At 40.8% G+C, this 12,899-nt stretch overlaps 1 protein-coding gene across 1 annotated transcript; it reads left to right on the top strand.

The window, feature by feature from the left end:
• Positions 1 to 4,610: 4,610 nt before the first annotated feature.
• LOC127551110 (chymase-like) lies at positions 4,611 to 8,423 on the top strand. The gene is made up of 5 exons (XM_051980583.1): positions 4,611 to 4,683; positions 5,160 to 5,307; positions 6,017 to 6,152; positions 7,360 to 7,614; positions 8,069 to 8,423. Exons 1-5 carry the CDS (start codon positions 4,629 to 4,631, stop codon positions 8,210 to 8,212), a joined length of 738 nt encoding a protein of 245 aa, XP_051836543.1. The 5' UTR covers positions 4,611 to 4,628; the 3' UTR covers positions 8,213 to 8,423.
• The last annotated feature ends 4,476 nt before the right edge of the window (positions 8,424 to 12,899 follow it).

Raw genomic sequence — 12,899 nt, 5'->3', positions numbered from 1 at the left:
TGTTATATATAAAAATTATGACAGTTTATTCTGATTTAGGACCATGTTGGATGTTTTCATCCACTCTCCCAGAAGACCTCTGTCTTGTCCCTTTATAATTTTCAGATGTTTCTCACCAGAGACACACTGAAGATACAGTGTGGTGGCAGACCAAAAGGGAACATTGTTCTCTATCTCTGTATGCATGGTTTAACAGAGAAAGATAGCAAACCCTCCAGAAGCCAGTGTGATAAAGTATATGATGCAATGTCTTTTTCTTCTCTATAACACATTATACAGTTTATATTCTTTCTACTTATATTCTGCTTGGGGAGAAAGGTATAGAATATTTGTATTCATATACATATGTGTATACATGTATTAAAATGTATATGATTATATAAATATACATAAGTGTGTATGTGTATGTATAAATGAATTAATACAATGTAATTTTAAAATATTAGCAACTAGGGTTTTATAAAGTACATACACTGATTGGTTGTTTCATCCTACTCATTTAAACTTAATTCAGTTTACTAAGTATCTAATTTAATTCAATATACATCAAACGCGGGCCTTTGGTTATTAACTCAGGAATTGGTAAACAGTTTAGGTTCTGAAACATTTTTCATCACTGAACAACCTAAGTTTGAAAAACAAATGAAGCAGGAACTTTAATCACCACTACTCATATCATTTCTCTCATCTCTTAGCTGAATAGTTCTGGTCTCTGTTCACAGGACAGCCTAATCCAGGCCCAAAAATTCTTATCTGCTTCTCAGTTCTTTCCTCAAGAAAAACATGTTGCTTGAAGGGTTGAGAAATGACTTGGGAATGACTTGGGCCAGAGAGCCAAGAAAGAGATTGCAAAGCATCAGGATTCTCTCTCCTGCCTTTTACCTCAATGACAGCCTAAACCAAAAAAAGGAAAAAGTTTCACTTGTGGTTGTTTTTGTTTTATTATTTTATTTTTAATAAAGCTTTTTATTTTCAGAGCACATGCACAGATAGCTTTCATCCCTCACCCTCACAATATCTTGTAGTCCAAATTATTTTTCTCCCTTCCTTTACCCCACCCTCCTGCGTAGATGGCAAATAATCTAATATGTGTTAATATATGCAATTCTTCTATACATATTTCCACAATTCTCATGCTGCACAAGACAAATAAGATCAAAAAGGAAAAAATGAGAAGAAAAAATGAAAACAAACAACAACAAAAGTGAAAATACTGTATTCTATGATCCATACACAGTCCCCACAGTCCTCTCTCTAAGTGCTCTCTCCATCACAAAACTATTGGAAGTGGCCTACATAACCTCATTGATGAAAAGAGCGACACCAATAAGAACTGATCATTGCATAATCTTGTTGTTACTATGTACAATGTTGCTCTTGCTTCTACTCACTTCAAATAGCATGAGTTCATAAAAGTTTACCCAGAATTACATTTTTCCTAACCCTTTTCCCTTAAAGAGGGAAAAGTCAAAGCCAAGTGATACACCTGGAAGGTTTTCTTTTCTCTACCAGGAATTTCTTTTCATACATCACCTGCAAGGTGAGAGATTGTACTCTGAGACTTTCCATAAAGTTACTTTTCCTCTCATGATGAAGCCTTTAAAGGGTTTCTTAAACAACTTTAAGCTATTCATGGAATTGGGACAACAGCTTTTTTATCTCCATAACCCATCTCTAGTGATGAAGACCTGGATTACTTAAAGAACACATTTTTTTGGATGTATCACATAAAAACAGCTTCTCTTTTCTGTGTTAACCTTAAAGATAAGAGGTTGTATTCTGGTGATAACATATACAGTTGCTTTTTAACTCAATTTAACAAACATTTATTTAGTACTGACTATATGTAGGGGAGTCAGTCCATAAACATCAGCTACTATATGCAGGCAAAGGATACAAAGAAAAGCAAAAAAAGTCCCTGCCCTCAGGAATCTCAAGTCTAATGAAAGAAAAAATGAAGACAACTGTATGTGCAGGATAAATTGAAGGTAACCAATAGAGGAAAGCACTAGCATTGAGGGGGACTGGAAAGGCTTCTTGGGGAAGATGGGATTTGGTTGAACATTGAAGAAAGCCACAAGTCAGAATGAGGAGAGTGTTCCATGCAAGGAAGGCATCTCCCAGTCTAGAGACAGGATGCCCTCTGCTAGGAACAGCAAGAAAGAAGCCATTATTCCTGAATGGCAGAGTATGTGCTGGGCTTACTGTCTATACCATGGGAACGGAAAAAATAATAATGAAAGCCAAGATCATTAGAGACCTTATTTATTGGGGTACAAGCATGTGAATAAATAAGTGTAATAGAAAGTAATCTAAGGAAGGAGAGAAACATAAATAACTAGGTAGTTCAGGGAAGGGAAGGACTATGGAGAAAACAGCAAATGGGACTTTGGAATAGATAGTACACAGGAAGCGCAGACAAAGGAGGTGGATTTATTAATGTCCCAAATCCATGTAACAATCTACATAACAAAACTTATCTTGTGAGTTATTTTAAGGGTTTGTGACTCAAGTGCTACATTCCATCACACTGAAGAAGCTGTGCACTTGAATCATCTCTATAAGTACAATTATAGGGGAAAAAAAGGTTATGCATAAGAGGAGAAGGGAGGAAGACTTGGTTCCTAGGACAAGGTTTTCAGAGGGGAAATACACTGCTCTCTGCCCTCCTCCCACTTTTAGCCTTGAGTGGTAGAAATAGAAAATTAACCAATAATAACTAATAATAAGAGATAGTACCACTGGCAGTTTGAGAGCTGGCAGTAATGCTTGGGTGGGGTGCTCCATTTCATCATCAATCTCTCAGGTCTTTGAGTTTTATACTTCAGTGATGGAAGCTTTCTCTCAGATGCGGTCTAAATGGCTGCTGAACTCCTTTAAAAATCTCTGATAATATGAATTAATGTGCATGTGGATGGGTTCAGGCCAGTGGTCATACTTTGCCTCTCTGCAGTTTACACTGGCTTCCAGAAGATGACCCTGAAAAACTGTCCTCAACTCCCAGCCAAGGGCCTTCCCATGATCAGATCCTTTAACTCTATGCTAATCTAACATTTTCTTAATTTATGAAACAAATTGAAGAAAAGGAGGAAATAAGAGGTCCCCTTGATGGGAAGGCAACTTTCCCTGCCCCTGGCCACCTGACCTCTTGGGGTTGGGGATATAGGTCAGAACATGGATGATAAAGAGAGGGAGATATGAAGAAGTGGAATTATTTTTAATCATTCCCTCCAACCCAGATCCTTATAACCAAAGTCACATACTAACAGGGAATGGGAAGATAGAGGGAGAAAGGAAGGTAGAAAACAAAGTGAAGAAAGAAATAGAGGATCAGGAGCTTTTAATCTGTCTATTTTCCCAACATTGCTCCAAATCCCCAAGTAAACCAGAAGTACAAAAGTCTCTCCATTCTAGTATTAACTTTGTGTACCCCATTTTTCCAGTTAAACAACTGAGTTCAGGCAGCAGTATAAAGGAGGTCTTGAACAGCATCCTTATCTATAGGATATTTCATTTCCTTTGTAAAATGTTTTATTTTCTTTTATCATCTCTAAGGAGCAACCATTTGGGGAGGTGATGGGAAATAGCGGAAACATTACAATCATCTCTAAATCAAAATAAACTGTAAATTTCTTTCGGCTTCAAAAAGATATCAATAAGAGATAAAATCTAAACTGCCACAATCTCATCTGGTCCTATAGCCAAGTCATGTAAAAGGTCATTCTCTCAACCTAGGTAAATACAAGAATTCTAAATCTAACCTGGGAAAAAATCACCACCTACAACAAATATTCCAAACAATATCTGTACTAATAGGGATCAGATTTTGCTTCAGAAAATATTACCACTTTTGTCTTGTTATCACAAAACTTATACTAAATCTCTTGCTGGTTTCTAACACTGCTCTCCCATGATTGCAGACCTTCATTTCACATTTAAGCTGTTGCAATAGTCTATTGATTGGCCTTCCTGTCTCAAGTCTCTCCTCACTCTAGCCCATATCTCTACACAGTCAGTTGGATGCTGATGAGTAGAACCAGCCTGGAGAGAAGCAACAGACATGAGGGAATGAAGACAAAGCTTCAGGCTGGAGGTCTCTGAGACAATCAGGGACCCAGATCGGATCATCTCCATGTGAGGACACAGTAGAGAAAGAACAGCTGGTTTCATAATGACCTTCACCAACACACCAAGATCCCCAGATAGAAGATTGATGATCTGTTGTATAATTGCAAGATTTGATCAGAGAGGATGATGCTATCTCCCCCATCACCATTATTTTGTTGTGGGTTTTTTGGTTTGTTTGTTGTTTGTTTTTTTTTTTTTGGGGGGGGGTGGTTTATGTAGCTTTAGCAAGTAACACCTAAGAAGTGCTTTAGTTGGTAGCTTGATTAGTCCAAGTCACAACTTGGGGACCCAGGACAACACAGTGGGGAGTCAAGACAAACTGCAGGAGAAATTATGATTAATCAGATAACTGATTCTGCCCCATTGGAAGAAATCATGACCAGGAAGTTCCTGTGGTCAGTGTGCCCCTCCCTCTTCTACCTGCCTTAGCTACAAATGGCAGAAGGTAGGAGAGAGCTGGAGCAGAAGCAGCATCTGCTCTGTGTATCCTCTCTGGGAAGATGAAGTTCCTCCTCCTCCTGCTGACTTTTCTTCTGTCTCATGAGATTGGAGCTGGTGAGTCTCCTTTTGCCCAGAGAGTCAGGCTTGAGTCAGAGTTCCCCATACACTTCAGGAGGACATGTGGCAGTGTCCCAGGACAGAGACTTCTGCCTGGCAGACACTTCTTATTGGGCCTAATCCCTTTCTAGAGAGATTCTATAGACTAAAGGTAAAGGTTAGGTAAGAATAAAGGGGTAAACGGTTGGGACTCAAGCTTGGGGATATTGCCCGATGCTGAAATAGAGATGGCTATTGTAAGGGGATGTAAGAAATGTAGTGATGATGATATTTCAGAGTCACAAGATTGGACTTCATTCCAGAAGGGAAAAAATGAGACCTGAGAAGCAATAATGACTGAGGGAAAGCCTAGGAGGCCTGGGTTTGGGCTGAGTAGGAGGTGGTGTTCCACTATTTCCATGGACTTGATGTTTTGTCTCAGTTGTGGATATCTATATATTTGGGATATGTGAATATGGGGCATTCTCTTTCAGATGAGATCATTGGGGGGAAAGAATCAAGGCCCCATTCCCGTCCTTACATGGCTTTTCTGGATATCGAAAGTAATAATTCATGGCACAACTGTGGTGGGTTCCTGATTCGAAGAGACTTTGTGATGACAGCAGCCCATTGTGCAGGAGAGTAAGTGTGTCTATGCCCCTTCCCCCTCCCTGATACTCACCAGGTGAGGGATGCATTAAATAAGAGTCTAATAAGGCGCTCCTGTCTCTTGGGGCTACTCACCTGAAAGGAAAAGAATCCTATCTGAGAAAAAGCAAGAGTTTTTCTCTTTCCCCTTCAGGCCAATCTACCCTTGATAACTGTCCTGCCCTAAATGATGAAGTTCATGCTTCAGAGCTTACCAGCCAAGATTCCATATCTCAGCCAATGTCTTCTTCCCTGACACGCCATGATACTCATGTTTTTGTTGCTCCCAGAACTTAGCAACTGTGGTTCAATGGAGAACTAAACTCTATCCCAGGGTTCTCTGGGAGCGCACAGAGTGCAGTGAAGCTCCTCTTAATTTCATCCTTGACCTTCTGGACTTTCTGTTCCCTGGAGGCTGAATCAAGAGCAGCCTGAGCTAGTACAAGCAGATCCACTTGTCACCCTGTCCTCATCTGGACAACCCTCCCAAAGGAAGTCAGGGAACTGTCTCTACCCCTTGCAAGTACTTCAGCCCTGATTGCTTGAGTCCCACATCCCATCCCTGAGCCCCACCACCTGGCCATAGAGACAGGGAGGAGAGACTGACATTCTAGCAGAGTCCTTGGACCCCATTTTCAAAATGTTCCCTTCATGAAGAATCTGGAACTCCTCACACCTCCCTCTTCTCTTGCTTCTCCAACAGCTCCATCACAGTCAAACTTGGAGCACATAACGTCAGAAAGCCAGAAAAGACTTGGCAGACCATTAATGTCAGGCGTCAATTTCCTCACCCAGAATATGATGATGAAAAGGTTCTCAATGACATCATGTTACTAAAGGTAATAATTAAACAAAGAACTGGGAGTCAATAAGTTTGGGGCACTAGCCTGACCTTGGACCCTGCTTTAGCTGTGTCACTTTGGGCAAGTAACTTGAGCTTTCACACCTTCAATTTTCTTATCTATACCCTGAGAAGTTGAACAAAAAGATGTCTGAGTCCATTCTTGCTTCAGTATTCCTTGTTCAATGTTCAGAGGTGGGGAGAGAGAGGGCAGATCAGCCTATTTTACTTATCCACAAATAATAGAACCTTTAGTAACTGGTAGGAGGAGGGGGTGGAGAGATCCATATTTCAGTTCTGTCTGAATAAGAAAAATATCCTTCCTAGGATCATAGATTTAGACTTAGAAGGAATCTTAGAGACTGTCTAGTCCAACCCCTTCACTTTATACATGAGGGAATCATGGCTCAGAGGGGTTTGAACACCTTGCCCAGGATCACACAGCTACTAAGAGTTAGGGGCAATGTTTGAACCCAGGTCTTATTGGCTCAAAATTCAACCTTCTACCCACTAATACTTTCAAAATCAGGTCTTCCCAGAGTTCAAATCCAAGAGCTCTTTCTTGAAATATTCCCCTAGACCAATAAGCCAACAATTCAGGAAGCAGTAAGTTCCCCATTACTGAAGGTCTTCAAAGGTTGGATTTCAAGGAGGACATTTCTATTTGGGAACAAAGCATACTGTGATGTCTGGGGGCCCTTGTAACTCTGAGACACTGTGATAGCTGTTTTAGGGGCTACAGTCTATGAGAATTGTGTGATCTAGTAGGAAGCCCTGAATTCACAAACAGAAAACATGGTCAAGTTCTGACTTCAACCACTTACTGCCTGGGGGACTATTGACAAGTCATTTAACTCCTGTGAGCTTCAGTTTTCTTAAATATAAAATGGGAATAATACATTATTCCCTCACTACCCACCTCACAAGAATGTTATGAGAAAAGCTGAGCTGCTGCCTGGGAAACAAATAGTGCTTAATCAATGCTTTTTCATTCATTCATTCATTCAAATCACTTTGCTACCTATAAAATGCCATGTACCTGTGAGAAAGTATGCTTCTTTCCTTTCCCCACTCTATGAAACTATTTCCTTTAGTCTTCCTTTGTTTTCTCAAGAGTCTGAGGTCCCTGCATCTCTGGAGCCCTTGACCCAGCCCATATAACCCATCAGTGGCTCTGACAAAGCCCTTTTCCTTCCTTCTCACAGCTGGAAAAGAAAGCCAAACTGACAAGAGCAGTAAGGCCTGTCCCCCTGGGCTCAAGATTTGATTGGATCTCACCTGGGCAAGAATGTCTAGCAGTTGGCTGGGGAAGGACAGGACAACTGCTCCCAGTATCAGACACTTTACAGGAGGTGGAACTGACACTAATGAATCCCAGTGACTGCATAGATTTTGGCTCTTTTGATGAGAGATCCCAGTTGTGTGTAGGGAATCCCAACTCAAGGAAATCAGTATTTAAGGTGAGTTCACATTTCATGTTTCTCTTCTTTGGAAATCACTCTCTCTCTCTCTAAGAGTCAGAACCCTCCTAAGAAGGGATGGGGTCAGCACTTTCAGCTGCATCCAGGACTTTGGAGCATAGGGTTGAGGGAAAGAATGAGGTCTGTGAGAATAGGAAATATTCCAAATCCCAGATACACGTCCCATTTCCCGAGCACTTGTGGGTGGGAGGATGGGAGACTCATTCTCTGCCCCTTCCCCATATCCTACTCAGAGTTTCAGAGAGATACTGATGGGGAGGAGAGAAGGAAGCCTGGGTGGGAAGGTGCCTCTGGATATGACCCAAGAAAAGAATCTGAGCTAGAATTTATGAACCCAGGAATGTCCAGGATTTCTGCAAAAACTCAGAAAGAGCCAGGGCTAAGTGGGGCAAGGGAGGATCAACCTTTCTTGCTTATTCCTCTTTGCTAACAGGGAGATTCTGGAGGACCCCTCGTTTGTTCTGATGTGGCCCAAGGAATTGCCTCCTATGCACACATAAATGCAAAACCACCTTCAGGCTTCACAAGAATTGCTCATTACCGCTCCTGGATCGACCAAATCCTAAAAGCAAATTAGCCCCTGTGGCCCTGGCTCAGCAGAAAGGAATCTCCCTCCTAGGGCCCAGCCTCCTCTCTGTGTCCCTCACACTAGGACTGTCCCCCTGCTTGCCCAGCTTCATCCCAGTGTCTAAGATGTATGGGGGAAGGGAGGAGGATAAAGGGTATGAAGACTTACTCTGGACATTGAACTGAGGGTCGACTGTGACTGTAATAAACCGAAGCATCCAGTCTTGTATGTGTGATTACTCTCTCCCACTGTAGTCCCCCCCTCTCCCTGCCCAAGGTAGTCAGCATAGCAGCAAAGGACCTCCTAGAGAAGAGGGAGTCAGGATTCAGTTTTGGAGTGGAAGAAAATAGTCCTCATTGTTCTTGTGTAATATGGGAGAAAGTGAGCAGGACAGAGATTAGAGAGCATTCAATAATTTATTTAATGGAAAGCTTTACTGGGACCACGACCCAATGAGACTGTTGTCTCCAAGAATCCAGCCCTGAAAGTCAGATACAAGATTCTTTTATAGGGTAACAAGAACAATGACATGGTGGGGGAGGTACCTGGATGGGAATGACCTAATGGGGGGAGGCACCTAGGACGACATAATGGGAGGTACTGCAGAGGCTCCTGATATTCTAATGATACTTAAAATGGATAAAGACCTTTATTCCATCAAACATTAAGAGGGAATGATTATAGCCTAAGGTCTAAGATATAAGACCTTTATCTTATCAAACATTAAGAGGGAATGGTTATAACCACAGAGTAACTGAATAGGACAATCAGGGAAACTGGGTCAGGACATTAAAAGGGAACTGTGGCACAATACTTGGTTGATGTTTCCTAATGGCCACTCACTGCATTGGGTTTTAATTGGACACCACTAAGAATGCTGGCCTTATTTTGGAAAGGAAAAAAAAGGAAGAGAGTACGGCCTTCACATGATAAAACAGTGAGATTCACTGTATTTTCTAGCAAAATGCTGGCATATATTACGTCAAAGGTTATTTGTGAACATTTTAAAGGGGATGCAGAGCTTTGCTGCAAGGACTGGCCTTCTGGGATGAAATGTAATGCCAGAGAAACTGAGGCAAGATAGAGATTAGAGAGTTTTTAATATTTTATCTGAAAGGGAAAGATTGTGCTGGAGATATGCTGCCCCCAGAGCTGATGTCCAAAGCGTCCAGCAATCAATGTGAGGTGTATCAAGGACATATAAATGCAGGTGGCTCAGCTACAGGGGTAGACCAAGGCAGGGGCAGAGTCAGAGCACTCAGAGTGTGAAGGGATCATCAATGTGGTTCTGACAGAATGGGGAGAAGCACCAAACATTCTGATAATGTCTAAGATAGGTCTTTCTCCTTATGTAGATCATTGTGATTAGGAAAGAGAGGTGGTGTTGCAGGATTGAACAGAACAATTAGGAACTGAGGCAGAACAATTCAGGGAAACAGAGTCAGGACACTAAAGGAGAACTGTAGCACAACAGAAGGAGAGAGAAGGATAATGTGAAAATAAAGTAATAAAAATTTTTAAATGCAAAGTATATAAATTTAAAAACTTAAGAAAATAAAAAAAATGAAAGAGAAGTAGTCTTCCATAAGACTTTATAATGGTTCATCAAGAATAGCTCATGCTAGAGTCTCATTAATTCGTTTTTTGATTGGATAACTAAGATGATAGATAAGAGGAAAGCCATAGTCTTAGATTCCATCAAGATAATTGACAGTGATTAAGATCACAGAATTTAAGGCTGAAGGGGATCTTAGAGAATATGTCTCCTTCATTCTCTGCAAGAATGAGGCATAGATTAAGGTTAAGTTACTTGCTCAATTTAATAGCAAATCCAGGTTCTCTGATTCGAAATTCCTACTACCATAGTATCTCTTTGACAGTCTTATGGACAAGATAACTTTAATCATCCAAATTATAGTAGAGTGAAATTTTATCTTAAATGTGTGTAGAGTGGTTTGAGGAACTAAATCCAAAGAGTAGTCATTAACATCAACCATCAGTCTATATTGATTTATATTGCAGTGTCCTGGGATCTATTCTTTATGCTCTCATGTTAAACATTTTCATCTAGAACTTGGATAAGGATATAGATGGAATCTCTTTTTTTTTTCATTTTTATTTTCCCCAGTTACATATAGAAACAACCTTTTATTTGGTTATACATCTACATTCATTTTTTACATATTTCCTTATGAATCATGTTAGGAGAGAAACATCAGAACAAAAGGGAAAAATCACAAAAGAGAGAAAATGAAACAGAAAAAAAGTGAACATAGCATGTATTGATTTACATTCACTCTCCAGAGTGCTTTTTTTGTATTTGAATGGTGTTTTCCAAAAGTTTATTGGTGTTATCTTGGATTACTGAATCTCTGAGAAGAATCAAATTTGTCATACTGATCACAGCACAATCTTAATGTTGCTATTGTGTGGGACAAGACCCACCAGCTCAAATAAATCAATAAATTAAGGAGATTTCTCAAGGCAAAAGCAGAAAGGAATTCTATTATGATCTTTCAAGAAAGGGCATCTCCCTCTCCACAAGCTGTTGGGCAAGGAGAAGGGAGACAAGAATTATGGGGGCCTGGCTAACACTCCCTATAGGCTGGACCTTTGCTCTGATTATCCAGGACAAATGACCTCATGCTCTAAGTCATAAATGAGGAGAAGCTTTCAACCCAACCACATCTTTAGCATTACTACATTACCTTCTATGGGAGTTTCAGGACCAAGGTGGCCCCAACTTACTCTCACAAAGAAAAGGTCCCACTCCTTGTAAACCAGGAGATTTCTGGAGAAAGAAACCTGGCCCTGGGCCACAGCTGGCCTTCACTCAGGCTGTAGAACACTGCCTCCATCTTGTGAGACAGCTGTCACAGTTCACTTCATTCACTACCTACAGTACTGACCTGGTTCTGCTGGTTTCATTCAGCATTAATCCATGTAGATCCTTCTAGGCGTTTCTAAAATCAAGCTGTTCATCATTTTTTATAGAACATCATATTTCATTACTTTCACACACCATGACTTATTCAGCCATTCCCCACCTGATGGGCTTATAGATGTCATCTCTACAAAACACGCAGATTGGAATAAACCCAAGGCTAGTAAACACATTAGATGAAAGAATTAGGATCCAAAAGCACTCAGTTGAAGCGATTTTTCTGAACTCCTCAGTAGCACAAAGAAAAAAAACTCTGTCAGACAGAGTCAGAGGACCTGGATTCCAATCACATCTCTGGGACTTATGGCCAATTTGTTCTTAGATAAGATGCTTGAAGTTCTCTAGGCCTTGTCTATAAAAAGAAAGAATTGTACTCAGCTAATGTCGGAGGTCCCTTCAAGTGCTAGATCTGGTCTTGTGTGGGACAGAGACCTTTGTCCAAATGAATCATTGGGGTGGGGTGAGGAGGGGAGTTCTGGAGCTGCAACAGTAGAAGCATGCTGTGTGCTTATTGAAGACTTCTTTGAATTTACATCCCGCCCTCTGGGGATTCACAGTTCTAATCAGCAACTGGGGCACCTACCCAAACAAAACCATGGTATTTAATCCCTATACATTTTGATACTTCATCCCAATGATATATCCTATCCTAATGAGATATCCTTTTTTTTTTTTTTTTTTTTTTTACTAAATAGGTTTTTAGAGCTAGCTATTATTCCTTCCCATTGTTTCTTTCCCAAGGTTCACAATATCTGCCTTCTCTTGTATGAAGGATTCACCTGATCTTACCAAAAACAAAGGGGAGCATCCTTACAGGCTCAAACCATTTAGTTTCCCATGTCAAAAGGAAATGGGAGCCTTTGACACATGTTATAGAAGAGAAGCAATCCTAAGAAAGTTCAGGGGCCAATCTACTCAGTTAAATCTTTCTAATACATTGGATTAGGACACCCCAAGGGATTCCAGATAGAGGTATTAATACTCTTCCCCAGCCTGAAGAGGAGACTCAGACATTTGTTGGATCTTGGGATCATGCAGAATCCATATTTCCCCCAAGGGTGTTTTCAAAGTGCTCTTTTAGTGAACCATCTGCTTCTTTGTAGTGATGCCTAGAATAGGTCATGGCCTTGGAAGATCTAAAGTACCCTGACAAGCTTTCTCTCTCCCTGACTCCTTGTGTCCCTATGTCCCTGAAGGTCTCTTTCCATAATGATTTGGCTGAAGAGAAATTTTTGCAGGCTTCAGTCTGAGAACAGATTAAATAACTGTTAGGTTTCTGGATCCATAAGCTGCCCTTTTTTGATCATTAAATGTCAGTGTTACATTTAAGACAATGCTAGCCTGGGACCCTTGGATGTTAATGCACTTTATTGACAAGTTGTATCCTTGACAGAGCCTCAAACCTTTAGCCTCAGCCCCAATTTTTGACTCCTCTGCTATTCCCATGGACACCCTGAAGGGAGAAGGAAACTGTTCCCCTTCCTAAAAATTGTTCTCTTTAAGATTATTACTCCGAAACTGGGTTCTCTGTTGATCTGTGATCCCTTTTGGCATCTCAGCCCCTCCCAGGGAAGGTATATTCCCCCCCAGATAAATTATTTTTCGGGGATGCCGGAGCCTTTGATTCAATTAAAAATCCTGGTCAAAAAGCACCCATTTGAAGTGTTGTTAATTCCAGTAGGAGATCTGGGCTGGAAACTGATAAGCATCTAACTGGGAACTTGGTTTCCTGAAGCCTCAAGACTCCTTTTA

Source organism: Antechinus flavipes, chromosome 2 (assembly GCF_016432865.1).
Source record: "Antechinus flavipes isolate AdamAnt ecotype Samford, QLD, Australia chromosome 2, AdamAnt_v2, whole genome shotgun sequence".
In the NCBI taxonomy this organism is placed as follows: Eukaryota; Metazoa; Chordata; class Mammalia; order Dasyuromorphia; family Dasyuridae; genus Antechinus; species Antechinus flavipes.
Note: the sequence above shows the minus strand (reverse complement) of the source record. Positions and strands in the feature narration are given on the sequence as shown.